Genomic DNA, 18,396 nt, shown 5'->3' on the forward strand with positions numbered 1-18,396 from the left:
CGCCTACCTTCTGTGGTGGGTGTCGAGCTCAAACCCGCATTGCCAACCGACAACGCATTCCATGCATGATCACGAAGGAGAGAGGCGGCTTCCACGATATATCCTAACAACCAAGTTTCTCCAGCGTGTCGTGCAGCGAAGACAAACCTGCATCCGTAGACTGTCTGAGCACAAACTGACGACGAGACCCGATTCTACGTCGGGTGAAGCACCCCTCGAGCTGACGCCCTCTATGGTATAGAAATGCTGTTCTAGCTCTACGAACTATCTGCTCGAGCGGTTCAGGTGCAAAGGCGGATACAGAAAGGCAGGTTCTAGGCACACACGATAGGACGTATGAAACGACCAGAATATCCGAGACGAAGTATAGGTAATGTAACATGGAGGTAGGGGGTTGATGGATACCTCACCGCGCACTGAAAAAAACACACACAAAAAAGTAAGAAAAGAAAAATGCGCATAATCGGAGAACGCTGGCCTAAGTAAACGTTTTGTCCATGAAAAAAACGGCGTGTCCGGCGCCGGTTGTGCTCCCGCGCGACTCTGAATGGAGGCATCGATCTCGCACTGTAGGCGGAAAGCGAGCGGCGCGCGTAGGAACTCGCGCATTCCGCTGAGAACCGGGACAAGAGCCCGGACTTGGTCACCATCCTGCCGAGATTCGGCCAGGGGCCTTCGTTAACCGCGGAGACCGAGTCCGGTTCAGTCGAGTTCATGCGAGAGGTGCTTCGCGGCCGCTTGGCATTGGGTGTGCCCGCCCGGCAGCAGTCCATTGTGGACGTTCGGGATGTTGTGCTGGCGCATCTCCGTGCTGGCAGCGAGAAGAAGCGCGTCCCCAGTGGCCGGTAATTGTCGTTGCTGGGTAAAAGTCTATTCTGGAGGTGGCGTATGTGCTGCGAGCCAAATGGGGTCAGCGCTTCCGATCACCCCGACGAGAGCTTCCCAAGTGGCTCATATACTTCGCGGGTCCATTTATCGGACTGCCGTGGGAGATGATTCGTCATCGAGTTGGTATTCCGATTTGCTTCAATGTCGCGAAATCGAAGATGCTTCTTGACATCGAGTATCGCAATGCCGATCTGACGATTCGAGAGCATGTTCAGCAGATGATTGCGGATGGCCTGGTTCCTTTGCAGCGCTAGTTTTCGTGGTAATGGTGATAATGGCGAAGGTGGTGGCAGTGTTGGCATCTCGGAAATGACCTTTGCCTGCGGGAAAGCGGCGATCTTTGCATAAGCGAGCTGCGTCAGCAACGCGACGCGGTCGGTAGCGCTTTTGCGCAGCGGTTCACGCTGCAAAACTCGAGCAACGAGACCTCTGCGCCCGCGCAGGGCGCAGCATGCACTACATTCTTTTTCTGTGAAACAAGCTGGATCCGCCTAATCAGGATTCATAGGATGCGCGAATGGTGCCTGTTACCACGGAAGCGATCTCGCACCAGCCGCAGACGCTTCTATGTGCTACGAACCCGAGAACGGTCTCGTCGTCGGGCTTTGACCTTTGATTGACCAAGCAATAAAAGACCTCGAGATGCCGTGCCTGAGATAAAAGTCGCCAACCGCGGATCGCACAGTATTGCGGTTCCGTTGCGGCTAGCGACCCGGAGTGCAGCGCCTTCGTCCCCGCTCGCATCATCACTGCGTCGATGCGATGCGACCGTCGATAAACGCGTTCGCACATGGACTCGACTGGGGTAGACCTCGTGGACCGCGTCTGGAATTCAAGGACCTAGGTATGCGCGCTTTGCAAAATCACGAGCGCTGTCGCTTTCCTGACACCGAACGACGAGGGCGACACCCCGCAGTGTCATTTTTGGATGGCGCGGGACGCATGCGACGAAGCTGCACCCCTCGGATGCGCATGTACTGTCCACGAAACGGCCTCACAGACACGGGATTCATTGCAAAGCCGTCGGGATCGCTTCACTGGATCGCAACTCTGTTTCTGTGATTCCAGTTCAGATTCACAGGCGCAAGCAATGGATTCGACGAAGGTATCCAGCATGTGTCAGGGTTTTCACCAAAATAGAGCACGTTTACGGGGAAGACGCACAGGCAGTCGACTTGATCATCATGCAAAAGGGGTTCAGCAAAATTCAGGGTTTTCCCCATTATAGAGCACGTGTACGGGGAAAAACGCACAGGCAGTTGATATGATCATCATGCAAAATGCGTTCAGCAATATGTCAGGGGTTTCACCATATAGAGCACGTGTTCGGGGAAAAACGCACAGGCAGTTGATATGATCATCATGAAAAATGCGTTCAGCAATATGTCAGGGTTTTCACCAATATAGAGCACGTGTACGGGGAAAAACGCACAGGCAGTTGATATGATCATCATGCAAAATGCGTTCAGCAGCCGCTTCAACCTGACCGCATGCATGCATGCATGCATCGAGCTGCTTGCCCGCCGGTGCGTGCAGCCGAGTCGCGACGCGCACGCCTCGGAATCGACGGCGGGAAGATCGACGCGCGCGCAGCGGCAGGCACGCAACTGATGCGAGGCGCGGCAGCAAGATGCGCGCCTGCAGTGCGACCCCCCGGTAGGGCATCCAGAAACGGACATGTGAGCGGCTCAGCGCGCCGGGCTTCGGCGTCGCTTCCACAGAATCGTGACAGCACGTAGCGCGTCACTGCGTGTGCTTCTTCTGTTGCAGCGACGTGTGCATCGTTTGCGCTCGTAACGCGCGGTATTTGGAAAGAAGCTTGCTATTCTACCACACAACGCTGTGTGTGTGTGTGTGCGCTGATTGCGTCGTGTGCTTGCGACTACGAACCCGAGTGGTGACGGTAAACCCTAGGGCAGCTTCTGCGAGACGAGCGTACGCTTCTTGCTAGCGCGTTGACCAGTATAACGGAACCCTGTCTGCAAGGTATCCACTCAGCTGAACACCAGTACTACAACTACCTGTACTTTTCGTTGGCGTAAGATGGCTTCAACGACAGTTAACGGTGAAGTAGGCGGGTCTGCCGCACGGACTGGAGGGAAACGCGGCACAGGCCGCGTCGGGGACGCTGCCAGCGGCGACCTGGTCTTCACGAGTGCGTGCCGCCTCGTGCGTGACCAAAGCGAGACTTTGTCTGCGTCAGACGCGAAAAGTCTGCCTTCCATCAAGGTATCGTGGGATCAAAAGCTCTCCACGTACATCTACAGGACAAAGCGTTTTCTGCTCAGTTCAGAGCGCGTGTCCATAAGTGGTATTGGGATGGCTATCACGAGCGTCGTGATGTGCGCTGAGATACTGCGCAATGAAGGGTTTGTAGATATCGTGAGTATCGAGACGTCGATGCTCAAGAGCAAGGCGCAAAACGCCCCTGCGCACCAGAAACCGGTTGTGGAGATCGTCGTGGAGCGCACGCCGCAGTTCCACGAGCGTATGGAGGCCGAGAATGCAGCCCGTGCTGCCAGGCGACCAGATCGAGAACGCAGGGCTGCGACTGGTGCACCATCCGGGCGCCGAGGCGGTGGGAATGCTCGCTCTGCCGCAGATGCGCGACCGCACCCACGAGACGGTGAAGAGGAAAGCGAAGAAAACGAGGACGCTGAGCACGAATGACCGACAGCGGCGAATGACGGCGAGCACGAGCTGTACGACTGCAGCCCGCGGCGACGCGTCTCGTTGTGTACGCAGTTGAGCGCGCGGCACCGATCTTGGGATGAGGTGCTACCTCGGTTCGCGGACGACTGATATGCTGCTTTACCGTTCGGGTCCGTTGCGGTCTCGCGACATGGCCACGGAATGGATCACGATCGAGTTCGAGTAACGTATACAAATTCAAGGAAGTGCATGTGGGTGGCGGATCAAACTTTCAAGATGACGGCAATATATCCCGAACGACATAAAGGAGCGATGTTGTATACGATTCCGGACGAAAGCCTTGCGGTACATGAATCGGCACGAGGTGCTGACGACCCAGTCAGGCGCTACGCCGCTTTTGAACCGAGCGGAGCAGCATAGCGCTGCAGTCACTCGCCCTCTGGCAATAGCAGGACGCGCTGCGCAGCGGTGTTTTACCGCATGGGGTCGATGAACCTAACCAGATGCCCGTGATTCGCGAATGCGCAGATCCGGTCACCGGGGAAGAGGGCATAGTCCCTTGTGGAACCTCCAACGCTCCACAAGCTCCGAGTCTGTCTTCTCGTCGGAAATCGACGCTAGATGAAGCAATCCCCGGGTGCTGGGATGCGTGGCCGTTCACGCGTCAAACGCTACCCCGAGCGACACTGCTTCGCCCTGTGCGCAGATACCGACTCGGCATGTAGTGGGCTGGTGCAGGCCACGCTAGCGAACCGCAGCCACGAACACAGACGGGAACTACCCGCTCCGGCTGCATGCCTGGTTCGGCGTCCTGCGTCAGACGGCAGCAGATCCACCTGCTGCTTCCTCCGTTATCGCTTTCAGAATATCCGAGTCGCCTGGATCTGTTATCGCCATCACCATAACTCGAAAATAACGCCCGCAAGCTGTACCGAGCTCTATCGAGCTGGCTGGATAGCGGTATACCTGCGCCTTGGCCAACATCGCATAGTAATCGAGGGTGCTCTTTCGCAGGCGCGGACAGTTACTCGCGATGATAACAAGCTTACACTTACCCTGGCGAAGGCTCTTTAACGTGCTCTTATATCCAAGGTGATATCGACCGGACTTCATAACAAGCGCCAGACGCGCGTTGATCGCTTCGGAAACGCTCCTGGTCTTGCGCGTAGCACTCATGGTAAGCGGCGGTGCGTGAGCTTCAAGTGTATGTTCGAGCTGATCAACGAGACTTTCGAGAACTAGACTAGAGTGCAGCGCACGCACGAGACAGCGGAGCGTTCCGCGTAGGCCAGTGGATTCGTTCTTGCGTGCCGCTGCTGCGTAGCTACAGCACAAATACACGTTTCGAGAATGAAGTTGTTCAGGGGCGCTGAAGCCGCAGCAGCGCGTAGCGCAGGCACCGCGACGCCGTCGTCGCCTGGCTCTATAAAGCTGTACTATAATGTAATTTATGGTTCAAAACTTTCCATCACCAATCGTGTCGATCGCAACGTCACGCAGCGGATGCGCCTCAGCGCTCCGCGCTGCTCGAATACACAACATGTAGCGTGGCATATACACCATCGTGGTACAGGAAGCGTTTATGAAGTCACAGTGGCTACTGAACCAGTAGAAACTAGATGCACTGTCCTGGTGGCTACCGCTGTAGAGGTATTCCACGCTGAAAATGAGTGAAATCGCCTGGTATAGGCTTCGAAACCTATATCGCAGTATCCTCCGGAAACATCAACAGTGTCTGCCGTTGGAACTCCGCGTCCTCGGTGACCAGTACGTAGCAGAAGAGTTTCGACGAATGCGCGAATTCTTGTTGCGTTCCCAGTCTCAAACTGCTAGTAGGCAGCTCTCCGAGTTCCTAGAGCAGTGGCAAATGTACCTTGAGAGCGTCGGCCCCGAAGGACTGACCACTGTGGACGTGGAACCGGCTCTGTGGCAGCAGCTCAGCCCGGAGCAGCGACTGCAGCTGGAGCGACTCCGCGCAACAGCAACAACGCGCGGAGAAGGCAAGGCGCCTGCAAGTGTGTTTGGGCGGGCAGGGCCCCCGACGAGATCGAGCTCCGAATAAAGGCGGACTTCAAGCAGCGCGCGTTCACGTTGACGCGTTATTCGACGTGGATCACCGCGGACACCGCCCGTGTCCGTACTGGTGAGAGACTGTATTTGAAGGTCCTTGACACTAGAGAGGAACACGGAACGTATTTGCACAGACAAGGGTTTTCATGAAAACTGGAGAAACGGGCTTTGGAAGATGTCTCCAATGAAAGCAGGGCTCGGGAAGCGCGTCATCGTCGCAGGTGCTGACGCTGTAACCATTTCAGCTAGCGGCCGCGTCTGCCACGGTGATCGACCCCGCAGCAAGTGCTTTCCGCCATTCACTTGCCTCTATCGGACGGGTTCCATCAAATAACGCTCAGCGATCATGACCATCAAGAGTACAGACCGAAAGCATGACGCATACTGTGTGATTGCAGCTGGCGGAGATTGCGTCGATGCGGCCCCGTACACGACGCCTATGGCGATGCACAGGTCGGCACTGGGCCTGATCCGAAGACGCATCATCGATGCGAATGTGTGCTCCTGCTGAATCGTTGCCAGGAGAAGGCACATATGTAGAGCACGCCGCGCTACATCAACGGGGCAGGCGCGCGAGCCAGCTCAGGCGCTACGGTGTCAACGCTTCTCGGACGTAGACGCATCTTTCGAAGTGACAGCCGCTGGTGGCGTCTTTCCGAACAACGCGCTCATTCAGATGTCGCGGAAACACCACCATGTGGTGCCTCTTGGCTGGCTTACACGCGGAAAGCATGAGAAAGCGCTAGAGGTTACCGCACAGGGCCCCGATCGATGATGAGCATCAGCGGCTGCGAGACTGGAAGCGACGCTGCATGCGTCTATATCTGGGATGCGAAGCTATATCGTACAAGCACTACGCCCCAGTTGCAGTATGTTGGCGTCGGACGCTACCAACTAGGTTATATTACGGACGTGAACGTCCAGAGGCGCTCGCTTGTGCAACTTCGGAGGCGGCATCTCGCCTCGCCTCGCCTCGCCTCGCCTCGCATCATTTCATAAAGTTCGTCTCAGCGACGATCAACGCGAGTTCTGGTGTAAAACACGCCTCGATATTACGTACAAAGACAGAGGTTTTGGTCACGACCGCTGCGCAAAAATAGAAAACAGCTTCCTATCAGAGTAGGCACCGGCGCTTAGCACCGAGACTGGCGGATCACCTGCTTGGCACGAGGCGAAGCTGGCACCCGCCCCAAACCATGTCAAGCCGTGCCGTTCGCAAGCTGCTCTCCGCGGACTCGGTCCCGGAAACGAACGCAAGCGAAGAGCCTGGCGTTGCGGTGGACGATCACTCGGTGGCTGCAAACGAGGCTCAGGTCGGTGTCCGGAACCCCTTCGCTGTGCTCGCTGACCAGCAGGAGCACGAGGATGGCTTCGGAGAACCTGAGAAACCTCAAAACCAGCTCTCTGATTCTGTGGAAACTTTTCTGGTGCCGGAATCAGGTGCACCGTCACGCCGTAAAGGCAGATCAAGACGAGCAAGCCGGGTTGCAGGCCAAAAAGTCTCAGCGGAAACGGAGTTTACTATAGGCTATCGGGAGCGCACCTTGCATGGCACCCGAAAGGACGCCTCTCGAGAACCACAAGTTGACGATGAAAACCTCAGCCATCACTCTGAACTGAAGCATCGTTGGTATGCACAAACATGTGCCGGATTCGAGCCCTTTGCTGTGGACACGAGCAAACTCAATGCGGACGGTGAGCTGAAGCACTTGTTCGGTCGTGAGGTCGTCGAGCGCGACCATCTCGACCAACAACGTGCCCAGTCCGCAACCGCTACCAGCAGTCGAGGCTCGCGGGCGATTCGCCAGCAGCAACGTCGTTATCGGGAACGCAACAAGTCGTCGCGATACGCGCTAGACCTGCGACGGCGCTCATTATTCGTGTACCCGAACCCGGACTGGTTTCAGTTGGTACGGGGCCTCACAATGGAGCCAGCACCAAACTGGAATGCGCCTCGTCCAGTGTATAGGTACCGCTTCCGAGATCCATACAATTCACTTGAGGAAGGTTTTGAGCAGGTGGTGCGCTCCGGAGACCATGAGCTTTTAATCGAGTTCTCATGGACGAATCCGTTTCACGTCGGCGCTCTGTTGCAGCTTTCGGAACTCTATCGCGTTTTCGCTGAGGCCGAACGCGAACAAGAGGCGATAGAGCGAGCGCTTTGGGCTCTAGAAATCAGTACACATCCGCGTTATCGACCGGGCGAGGCATATCTGCCTTTCGCATACGTTGAAAACCGACAGTACTACCGAGCGCTATGCTGCGCAGCGGAGCGCGCGCGAAGCAAAGGCGCCTACCGCTCCGCCACGGAAATCGCCAAGGTGCTCTGTACCCTCGATCCACCGGTCGACGAGACAGGCTCGACAAGACGTCCGTGGAGCGACCCAGTAGGCGCGTTGCTGGTGATAGACGCGTACGCGTTACTGGCAAAGGAGTGGCAATGGATCTGCCAGTGCCTAGAAAGCGAACATCCTGCGGCGGTGTTGCTGCGCGATCTCCCGAATTGGCAGTTCAGCTATCTGTATGCGAAATACAAAAAGAATGGGATCGGAGCCTCGCAGATTCACGCGTCGCTAGTCGACGCGCTGCTCCTGAAGCAGCTACGCATGTGTGTGGAGCGCTTTCCTCATCTAGCTCGACTGCTCGCCTTCGATGCACGTGACGGTATGGAGTCGTTGCCACTGCTGTGCCGCCGCGCGATGTTCGGCTACGCCTCACGTACCGCTGCTCTCTGGCGGAACAGTCCGCTCATGGATTGTATCCGGCAGTGTCTGGGAACCTCAGACGCACGAAGTATTCCAGCGTACCCGATATCCACGACCGATGCGTCTTGGATCGGATGCGTTGGCTATAGCGATGATATTCGGTACACGGAATGGATTCATCGAGGCGATACCGCTCCAGCGAATGGCAGTGTATCGTTCGGCGAGGAGGAGGCAGCTGCATCGGCAACGACCATAGCGGATGAGCTGCAGTTCTTGTCCATGGGCACCAACACCGAATCAAACCTTGACACAAATGCGAGTTCAGAAGTGGAATCAGGCGAAATGACACCCAACGGATCCGATAGCGACGCAGTTGCCGAACGTTAGATGCAACGGGGTGAGTATTTCCAAGGTTTGGTGCTGGCAGCGCACACTCGCGGATGTATGCGCGATGCTCCGTTTGCCTCGCGAACTAGCTCTTCGAGAAGAAACATTGTGTTTGGCTGCTCATCGCTCATCGCTGCAATACTCGGGTACGGCAGGCATTTCCGCAGCAAGTGCAAAGCTCTTCATGCCGAAGAGCGTGGATCACTTCTAACCGGGACATCGACTCGCTCTGGGAGAATCTGGGCGAGCATGCAATGCTCGGCCGTACCACCTCGTTCCGACGCACTGCTCGACAAAACCCAGCGCTTTTTTTTCGCGAGTATCCGCTACGGTGCTTCGATGTACGGGCTGGTGGTACGTGCCCAGCAATATTGAAAATCGAGCGCCATGATCGTTCAGCAGTGGCCCAGGAGAACTGTTTCAGGTGTATACACGGGGCGCCAGAGCCCTGCTGGATTCCCGACACGTCACGTACCGCTGCCTCGTGCCGAGCTGGGGATTCAATGCCCTCTCGCCTGATCAGTGCTTCTTTCATGCAAGTATTGGGCGTTTCGGTACGATACCCGTGCGGCGTACTAAACGATGCTTTCGACAGTTCGCTCGTTAGAAAGCCACTGGACGATCCGGAAGTAGCAAATATTTCTGAATGTTGATCGATACTTTCAACTCTCGGTCCAGAAAGTGCTTCCACGCAATGGTGCTGATGGAGTCACACCGCAGCCAGCACCTCAACCTCCATGGTCTCGCTATCCGGCAATCGATGAGCGTACCGCACACTCGTTGGAGCATCGGACTCGGTTTCATTCTCTTATTCTGTACCAGTTTCAGCATGCACGCGTGCTCGCGATGCGTTGATATGCTCCTGAATGCATCGATGCGAATCGTTTACAATCGATTCCTGTACTCGTTGTACGCTCTCGTCGAGCGAGCAGGCGAGAAGCGTTGCGCGCTCCAGTACGTCCAGCGCCAAAGGCTACTCTAAAGCGAAGCGACTCGCTGGTCATTGCCGTTTCCAACTCATTCAGCAGGCTGCCGAAAATGCGCTTCTTGTCGTCGTACGACCGAAACCGTTGGCGAACCAGCTGGATCTCATGGCTGTCTGTCAAAAAGATCGTCTGCATGATCCATTTTTACGTTCATGTTCGCTCTGAATGAAGCGTACGAAACATGCCGTCTGGTCGGTACGGTGTCCGGAGCGTTGGGACAAGCTCTGACGCGGTCATTTGATTTTTCGGGGGAATCCTCCTAGTGCCTATGATGCACGTGTCTCGATGATGTTGAGCCGTCGAAAAATCTGAGCAGCGCCATCCGCTTTTCTTTCAGGTCTTCGGCTGCGTTCTCTTGATGTGGAGGCACGGCGGCATCCATGATGTCCTTGAAAGCGGGATCCGCGCCCATAAAGAACTCTGTCTCTCTCCATCTGCCGTGAACGATTAAAATCAGTCTCGTAGCGCGACTCGGACCAAGGTTTCAAACAGCGCCTGCGAATGGGTATGTCGTCGATCGGGATCGTCGCTGTAGAATTGAAACCGTGAGCGAGCTCCACCAGTGCCTGTCGTGGAGCTGTTCGAAGGCGTTGTACGTGCTAGCAGAGCCCAGCCACAGCTCGCTGAGGAAACCGCACAGTACAATATAGTACCGAAACGTCCTGTAATATATTCGTCCTTGATGTGACAGACGAGGTCCATACCGCATAATACCAATTTCAGTCGCGAGCTGCACTACCGCTCTTGAATGATGGAAAGCGAGGTTGTCTACCAGCAGGACAGAGGTATTTAAGAGTGAGGAACCGGGAAGCGTGCGTCGAAAAAGAATGGTGTGTTGCACGATCCTATCTTTTCGGCGATTTGTAAGCGACTACAGGATTGAATCATCGCTAGGGCTGATCTTTTCGTGATTATTGCTAGTTGCTTTCTGATGAGCGGCGGTTTCCCCATTTTTGAATACTCATATGCAACTGGTCTATCCCTTCTCCCGACTGAGGTCTCGTCGAGCGAGACGAACGCTCGCTAACCTTGTCATAAACGTTCGCATTGCAGTACAACATCCATTGCGTGTCGGTCAACAAGTGACGATCGTCTACACAAGCGTGCATTTTCGTTTGTCCATCCGTGCCCCTTTATCAACTTTCTTCTCAACGGTATGGAAACGCCCATCCTGTGACCTCTTTGTTCGCATTTTTTCCTGAACGTGTGGAGTGGGACGGATCGACGACGAGACAGTCGAGCAGATACACTTTCCCCAGTTCTTTCTTGGATGCACGACGTTCAGGATATTGACCACGGAGTGCGTGGCTCATTCACCTCCTGATCGTAAAATGAATGACTTGCACAACTAAGGCCGTTTTCGCGAGCGAGCAGGGACAGCGACCGTCTTTCCGCGACCTCTCATCAATCCACCGCATACAATCGTCTTGGAACGGACTCGCGAGAAAACAAACAAACAAACCGAAAACGACGCACTGGTATATGTATTCGAGCGGTCACGGCTCTGAGTCAAACGGCCAGTTCTGAGCGCTGCCCGCCTGCAATCGCACATCGACGGTGCCGTCTTCGTTTCCAGTGCCTGGATAAATGCTGAAACATGACGAAAGGTTGCCTCTGTGCGGTTCGAGGTGTGCACCGGTCACTTGGATCGAACGACCAACCGAAGCAGACACTGTTGAACGCATCACCCCTTCAACGATGATAGATGCCCACTCAAGCTGTCCCGATGATCCGCAAGGTGCCAAACATCGCGATGGCCGACAATTTTCGTAGAATTGCGTAGTTGTGTGAAAAACTGCGATATGGACGTGGACGCTTGTACACTGCCTTCATTGCAAGTGCGTCTAGCGCTAAAAAACCTCAATACTTCAATTTGACAATCGCACCGAACACCGAGAGCATGTGACTCGGCCAACGCATTCGAGGATCAATGGAGATTTGTATCCTTGCTAGCAACAACAGCTGGCACACGTCCCGAAATGACACGCTCGTTTTCTTGATTTTTGCGAAAGGAGAACCCATGCGTTGCGAGCAGACACGTTCCCATCGAGTGTTTGGCGATGGAGATCAACGCCTTGCCAAACAAGCGGTGCCTTGCACGCCAACATATCCACCGCAGTCAGTTTCAGATGGTGTTCGCGGAGTGGCGGACCGCTCTATCCAGTGTGAGTAGCAGTGGCGGTCCCTCAACACGCGTTTCGAACGAAGTGGTGCAGCACCGTTTTATGCATGTGTTCGTGACAAGGCCAGAGTCGCTCCAGCCGAACGACATGAAACCAAGACGCAGCGCCACCGGAGAAACATCGAAAAAGCTTATCTAGCTCCACACGCTGCCTAAGGACTTGCCAGTACGTAAGTCAGCGCATTCATGAAGCGTGGCAAGCGTTCGGTGACGTGAGGCGCTACGAGCACTCGAGAAAGCATACATGCAAGGAGCGTAGTTTCCTGTATGCGGTCTGCTTCTATTCTGGCCAATCGGTGACTCAGGTTCAGCACAAATACATGGAACACGAAAGCGTCGTGCAGAAGCACTTTAGGGTTCGTGTCTCTCTCTGCAAACCAAAACACACACCATTTCCTGAGCATATGCCGGTGCAAGCGCGGCTGCGTAGACGCAGCGACGGACAAGCCAACAACAGAGCAGTGTTTTGTTCGCGGGAACGTTTACACTAACCGGGGAACCTCGGAGTGCCCAGTTAGTAACGGCACTCGGAAAAACGTTCATTGCTCAACGTCCTACCTCCAAGCTCCACTACGCCTGCTTCCCGCTCGGACGTACTGGTCACTTGCCACGTTCTATCGTACGTCGAGCCTGCCGTGAGCGCCCGCGATAGCACATGTGCCGCCAGTACGGACGCAGCACGGAGACAGAGCGACTTTGACGTCTCATGAAGGGTACCGACTCCCGGCGTCGTTCACCCGACACGGTGCCGCCTCTCGTCGTCGATTCGCGCTCGGACAGTCTACGTCCGCAAGCGTGCCTTTGCGGCACGACGCTTTCGAGAGAGCTGGCTCTTCGGATGAAGACCCTAAGGTCCTCACCCGTCTCCTGCGCAAACCTGTGTGGAAAGCGTTCTCGGTTGACAGCGCGGGCTTTTGATCCGCAACCATCTGTGTGAAAGTCCCCAAAACACTAGACCCGCGTTCTCATCCAGTTCACGGAGCCTTGCACCTGGAGTCAACAGCGCAAGGCCTTGCCACCCGACCTGAGCCCTGCACTGGACGCCGCGGAGCGCCGACGCCGTGGCTTGGGCGCGTCCTCCACACTCGGGTTCCACTGGGGAGGCCCTCGCTCAACATGACGCCCAAGTCTAGTGCTAGTCTTGCCGAGCAGCAACGTTCCCTATCGTTTCAGATACCGTCTGATGCTGGTGAGAACGGATTGTCTACAGATTCGTGGCCTCTTTTGCTAAAAAACTATGATCGCCTCAACGTGCGTACCACGCACTACACACCGATACCGGATGCAGGCTACTCGCCACTGAAACGACCGATACAGGAGTACATCCGAAGCGGTGTGATCAACCTGGACAAGCCGGCAAATCCGTCCTCGCACGAGGTTGTGGCCTGGATCAAGCGGATTCTGCGTGTGGAGAAGACCGGGCACTCGGGTACACTGGACCCGCAGGTCACTGGTTGTCTGATCGTATGTATCGAACGAGCGACGCGTCTGGTTAAGTCACAACAGTCCGCGGGTAAAGAATATGTCGCTGTTTTGCGTCTGCATGGTATGCGTCCCGAGCTCGACGAGGCGACTGTGCGGCGAGCGATCGAGACGCTGACTGGACCGCTGTACCAGCGGCCGCCTCTGATCAGTGCCGTGAAGCGACAGCTTCGGATCCGAACCATCTATGAATCAAAACTATTAGAATATGATCCGAAACGAAGACTGGTGCTTTTCTGGGTATCATGCGAGGCAGGAACGTACATTCGGACGCTATGCGTGCATCTAGGTCTGCTGCTTGGTGTCGGTGGTCATATGCAGGAGCTTCGCCGCGTTCGCTCCGGGGTTCACAGCGAGTACGACGGTATGGTCACCATGCACGACGTTCTTGATGCCCAGTGGCTCTTCGACACCACCAAGGACGAATCTTACCTGCGACGAGTCATCAAGCCCTTGGAAAGTCTCTTAGTTCACCACAAGCGCATTGTGATCAAAGACTCGTGCGTGAACGCGGTTTGCTATGGTGCAAAGCTCATGCTTCCTGGTGTGCTGCGATACGAAAACGACATTGAATGCGGGGAAGAAGTGGTGATCATGACGACCAAGGGTGAGGCTGTTGCCTTGGCCATAGCGCACATGAGCACATCGGAAATCGCCAGTTGCGATCACGGCGTTGTTGCCCGGATCAAGCGTGTAGTCATGGAGCGAGACTTGTATCCGCGGCGATGGGGTCTCGGCCCGGTAGCGAGTCGCAAAAAAGCGATGATCCAACGCGGTGAACTCGACAAGCACGGTCGTCCAAATGAACACACACCGTCTGACTGGCGACGTGTCCAACCTGAGCTCGAATCAGCACCAAGTCGAATGGAGAGACAAGCGGGTCCACCGGTTCGCCCGCCTAAATCGCACTGAGCGATCCAGAGTGCTACACCCGAGAGAATCAGTGGACGCTGCAAACCGAATGCTCACATATTGCCGGCGTACTCGGGTTCATAGATGCGCACCCGAGCCTAGGGGGCAAATTCTTCCAGTTCAACTTTGCGGTATTCCATGCACAACGCAGAATGCTTGGTGACGCGAGCTGTCGTAACGGCGGCTGATGCGCAGCGGGGCTGCTTTTTTCCAGCACGGAATACTCGGGCGGTGTTGCGTCGAGAACCTGCGAGCGTCCATGAATTCGAAGCAGCCTCGCCATGCGTTTGGATGTTTTGTACGAACGCATCCCCAGAGAAACATACGTGTATACACAAGTATCCAAGTGAGCTTGATTTGTGTTGCTTGCTCGCCAGCGGACTCTTTTCATGGACCCGGTGAGGGCAGCATTGCCGCACGTCTGGGAAAACTGGGCGATCCATGCTCCAGGAACCGTACCGGAGCACCTTACGATGCATTCGTCTGACGTATCATCGGTCGGCACCGAACCCTACACTGGATTTACTTTGACAAAGAAGCAGGCGAATCCGAGACCTCTGACCCGTCAGCAACCCGCAAAGTCACTGAACGAGACACGCAACAGGTGCACGGTGCAACAGCGTGACTGTACAGACGGTAGCGAATTCGTCCCGATTGAACGCAGTCGCTGTATGCCGGCTCCGGTCAGTGGGGCTTTGGTGTACCGCGGAACCGACTCGAAACCGGAGTCAACTGGTAGCCTGGAGAGGCGTCACGACACGTACGCGTAGAGGTGCGGTTGTGCGAATCTCGTGGGGCTCGCTTCCGACGATCCCCAGCCGACGTCGCTACGCTCCGATAAGCTCGTCTCGTTTACAAAAAAAACCGTGCAGAGCGTTTGGGTTCCCGTGCTTGCCCTTCACCATTCTAGCTCATCAGGAATCCGGTACACCGACCAGATGGCCGCCCGTCTATATACACCGTCACGAAGACTTTGTTGACATCTCGGTCGTGCTCTCGTCGCACTCAGGCTCGTAGATCTCTTTCAACTGCGCAACGCGTAAATGTGCGAGCAGATTGCGCGCAGCCTTGGTGTGGTTGTAAACGTCCCCGTTGAACGCTTGCGTTGCGTCCCGGACGTTCCAAAACTCAAGAATGCGCTGCCCGCCAGGGTGCTGGACTTTGAACCGCGTACAGTCGTGTACGATACCCTCGATCACGACGAGGAGACGGTTCTCCTCCTTCGCTAGGCGTTGCACATCCTTCCAAGTCCACACCGGCAGACTTTCAATGGGCTTGCCCCAATCGACCCGCTTTTTGGCCTCGTCCAGTATTTCCTGACGCACCTGTAGGCGCGCCTTCACGAGTTCATTACGCGGGAACCGAACCAAATGCCACGCGAGTCCAGCCCATGATAGGAGCCGGATTACCCACTTGGTAGGGTCCCAGTGATACCACACCACGCCATTGCGATAGTCATGCGGGAATTCATGGTGGAAATTGTGGTAGCCCTCGCCTAGTGTGACCAGTGCGGTGATAACCGAGTCGTAGCTGGTATGCCGGCGTGAGAAGGTTTGCTCACCCCACCAGTGCGCGAGGGAATTGACGCAGAATGTTGATTGCTGGACAAACAGCATCCGCCCGAGACAAGCGTACACAAGGCCACCCCAGAAGTCTCCCCATCCTAGCGTAGATATCGTCAACGGGATCACAAACGAGAAGAGAATCGCAATCTGCAGGTAGTAGCGATGCTGGAACCGCAGGATCGGGTTGGCGTTCAAATCGGTAATGTCGACACGGCCCTGGCGCTGCCGTGGTAGCTTGAAGACCATCCACCACAAGTGCGCGTACCAGAATCCCTTCTCAACCGCGTACGGGTCGCGGTCCGAGTCAACATAGCGGTGGTGCGCGCGGTGTAGACGGCACCAGTAGCGGGCACTACCCTCAAACGCCGCCGCTCCGAAACACGCCAGAATGACTTGTACGAGCCAGTGCGCCTCGTAGGAGCGGTGGCTCCACAAGCGATGATACCCGCCGGTAATGCCAAGTCCGCAACAGAAATAGGTCACTATCGCGAGTACGAGCGTTTTCCGCTGAAGAGGCACGAACCAGATCCCAATCAGCGTTCCAATGAGCGGCGTGAAGATGATGCTCGTCGAGAGCCAGTTGATGCGCTGTAGAAGCGGCAGTTCGTTCAGTTCCTTCTCGCTCATCCACTTCGAACTCCGCGTCTTCTCGAATACAAGGCCACGTTGTGGGTCAAACTCAACACCCTCTCGCTCCAGCGGCTCCACAGCCGGTTTCGGACGCGGTTTCAGCGTTGGGATAACCGCACCGCTGTCGTCCGCGGCGGCTGTGGACGGATTGCTGCCCTTTTCCTCTTCACGAACTTTTGATTCAACCTTGGCTGTCATAGTGCGGTTCTCAAAAGTGTGCAGAGGCTGTCCACAACACAGATGTTTCACGTAGAGGTCGTCCTGCGCAAAGTGCGTCACGTCACCCCAGCGTACACCTGGATGGAGACTGGAACGAGGTCACGCGCACCTGTGCCCCGTCGAGCGCAGCGTCGCAGCAGCATCGGCGCCATTGGCGGCGCTGCTGCGGCGAATGTGTGGTGATTCTGCGGCAGCGGCGACGGCGACGGCGAATTCTTTGCTAGATTGACAAGGACATTTCCATGGACCTGCGTTCTCCGGCAGTGCGCTTTATATTCGCGCGCAGTGAAGCATCCGTTGCTCCGCGCCCTACTTCCAAATTCCATTATCCATACTTCTACTCGGATCCAGTGGTCATTGCCTATGTTCTATCGTGCGCCGCATGCCGGTTGTTTCGTATCCCCCTGTGGCGCTGGAACAGATGTGTCATAGAGCCGGACCTGCATTGCCATACCACTGAGGGCGTCGGATCATGGCGGGGTGCACTCGACACGGATTCGGGACTGATCAGCATGCTGGGAACCAGCAAGTTGTGCTAATAGACGAACTGCCTGCGGCAGCGCGAAGCGATCCACTAGGAGTCCATTGCGACCTGAGAAACGTGCAGACGCTGCCTATCTGCACCTAGTTTCAGAATAATATGCGTGGCGGGCGAGCTGCTCAGGTTTCGCGGCTGCAGCAGCCACTGCAGAGTCGCACGAAGCGCAAACTCGGCAGACTCGTACAGTTCCAGGGACGTTCCGCCTCGAAGGTGAACTTTCAAAGTTACGGGAACGTTTCCCCCTTTCCAAGTTCATCGTACAGGGCGGCAAGGAATATATTCATATATTGGCTGGTGAATCGAGAGTCTCTGTGCTTTATTCGAAATAGCGCGCTCGATGCGCGCACCTGAGAGATCAGGCAGTCACGAGAATGACGCGAATTTCAATGTTGGAGGGAAACGCGAGCATGACAGTACGTTTTCTTGTTGGTCTACCCTTAATGTTGTACGTGCGTTGTATTCGTGGCAAAGTATAATTTTCAGTTTAACTGTGTTTCAGTCCTCAAGCAATTATATTCAACTGATTTTTCGCGATTTATAACAGAAGCGTTCGAAGTGCGCTCTTTTTCAAAAAGATAAAAACGGAAAGTGATGGTAAAGCACGTAGGTGATCCTGGAGGCCCAATGTCGCTGGCTGCCAGAAAAAAAAACAAAAAATGGAAGAGCAAAGAGGAACAGGAGAAGACGAAGAAGCAAAAGAGGGAGCCCCTACGTCAAAGGCTGCAAGAAAGACGACTGTACGGCGAGATGGCGGTGAAATCCTGTCTTCTTAAACATATGAAGGATCCGTACATGGAAAAGCTGCGAGAGGCTATCAGAAACCGTATTGAGTCGCACACCTTGAGTATTGTAAAGGCTTCTTCAGGACTAATGCATTTGGCGAAGAAGATATATCATGACGTGACGAACATCAAAACAGTCGAGTTTCCGGAAGAATTTTTCTCAACAAAACCTTTTTCGTCACCTGATGCTTGGCACCGGGGAAGCGTCGAGGGCAGATGAGCGAGTGCATGCCCTCCCCGAGAATTACGCCGAGCACTGCCTCAGCGGTATTCGATACATGGGTGACGCAGATATTTACGAATACGGGGCGATCAAGGACCTCACGAACCTGAAGAACCATCCGACTATGAACCTCGAACGTTTCATGATAGGCGCCGTGTTTGCGCTGTACCCG

At 55.3% G+C, this 18,396-nt stretch overlaps 7 protein-coding genes across 7 annotated transcripts, besides 4 other annotated features; 4 read left to right on the top strand and 3 right to left on the bottom strand.

The window, feature by feature from the left end:
- Positions 1-1,509: part of a sequence feature (possible transcribed region) that runs on past the window's edge.
- Positions 1,510-2,174: 665 nt separating this feature from the next.
- CYME_CMM038C (hypothetical protein) lies at positions 2,175-2,342 on the bottom strand (the record flags this gene model as incomplete). The annotated part of the gene is made up of 1 exon (XM_005536909.1): positions 2,175-2,342. The coding sequence occupies one exon, from the start codon at positions 2,340-2,342 to the stop codon at positions 2,175-2,177; it is 168 nt and encodes a 55-aa protein (XP_005536966.1).
- A 589-nt stretch (positions 2,343-2,931) lies between these two features.
- On the top strand, positions 2,932-3,558 carry CYME_CMM039C (hypothetical protein; the record flags this gene model as incomplete). The annotated part of the gene is made up of 1 exon (XM_005536910.1): positions 2,932-3,558. The coding sequence occupies one exon, from the start codon at positions 2,932-2,934 to the stop codon at positions 3,556-3,558; it is 627 nt and encodes a 208-aa protein (XP_005536967.1).
- A 798-nt stretch (positions 3,559-4,356) lies between these two features.
- CYME_CMM040C (60S ribosomal protein L30) lies at positions 4,357-4,716 on the bottom strand (the record flags this gene model as incomplete). The annotated part of the gene is made up of 1 exon (XM_005536911.1): positions 4,357-4,716. One exon carries the CDS (start codon positions 4,714-4,716, stop codon positions 4,357-4,359), a length of 360 nt encoding a protein of 119 aa, XP_005536968.1.
- A 490-nt stretch (positions 4,717-5,206) lies between these two features.
- CYME_CMM041C (hypothetical protein) lies at positions 5,207-5,602 on the top strand (the record flags this gene model as incomplete). Its single annotated transcript, XM_005536912.1, has 1 exon — positions 5,207-5,602. The coding sequence occupies one exon, from the start codon at positions 5,207-5,209 to the stop codon at positions 5,600-5,602; it is 396 nt and encodes a 131-aa protein (XP_005536969.1).
- Positions 5,603-6,806: 1,204 nt separating this feature from the next.
- On the top strand, positions 6,807-8,702 carry CYME_CMM042C (hypothetical protein, conserved; the record flags this gene model as incomplete). The annotated part of the gene is made up of 1 exon (XM_005536913.1): positions 6,807-8,702. The coding sequence occupies one exon, from the start codon at positions 6,807-6,809 to the stop codon at positions 8,700-8,702; it is 1,896 nt and encodes a 631-aa protein (XP_005536970.1).
- A 1,127-nt stretch (positions 8,703-9,829) lies between these two features.
- Positions 9,830-13,415: a sequence feature (possible transcribed region).
- CYME_CMM044C (box H/ACA snoRNP rRNA pseudouridine syntase component dyskerin) lies at positions 12,987-14,264 on the top strand (the record flags this gene model as incomplete). The annotated part of the gene is made up of 1 exon (XM_005536914.1): positions 12,987-14,264. The coding sequence occupies one exon, from the start codon at positions 12,987-12,989 to the stop codon at positions 14,262-14,264; it is 1,278 nt and encodes a 425-aa protein (XP_005536971.1).
- A 962-nt stretch (positions 14,265-15,226) lies between these two features.
- Positions 15,227-16,657, bottom strand: CYME_CMM045C (stearoyl-CoA desaturase; the record flags this gene model as incomplete). Its single annotated transcript, XM_005536915.1, has 1 exon — positions 15,227-16,657. The coding sequence occupies one exon, from the start codon at positions 16,655-16,657 to the stop codon at positions 15,227-15,229; it is 1,431 nt and encodes a 476-aa protein (XP_005536972.1).
- Positions 16,037-18,021: a sequence feature (possible transcribed region).
- Positions 17,733-18,396: part of a sequence feature (repetitive element) that runs on past the window's edge.

The sequence above is a fragment of the Cyanidioschyzon merolae genome, chromosome 13 (genome assembly GCF_000091205.1).
Source record: "Cyanidioschyzon merolae strain 10D DNA, chromosome 13, complete genome".
Classification (NCBI taxonomy): Eukaryota; Rhodophyta; class Bangiophyceae; order Cyanidiales; family Cyanidiaceae; genus Cyanidioschyzon; species Cyanidioschyzon merolae.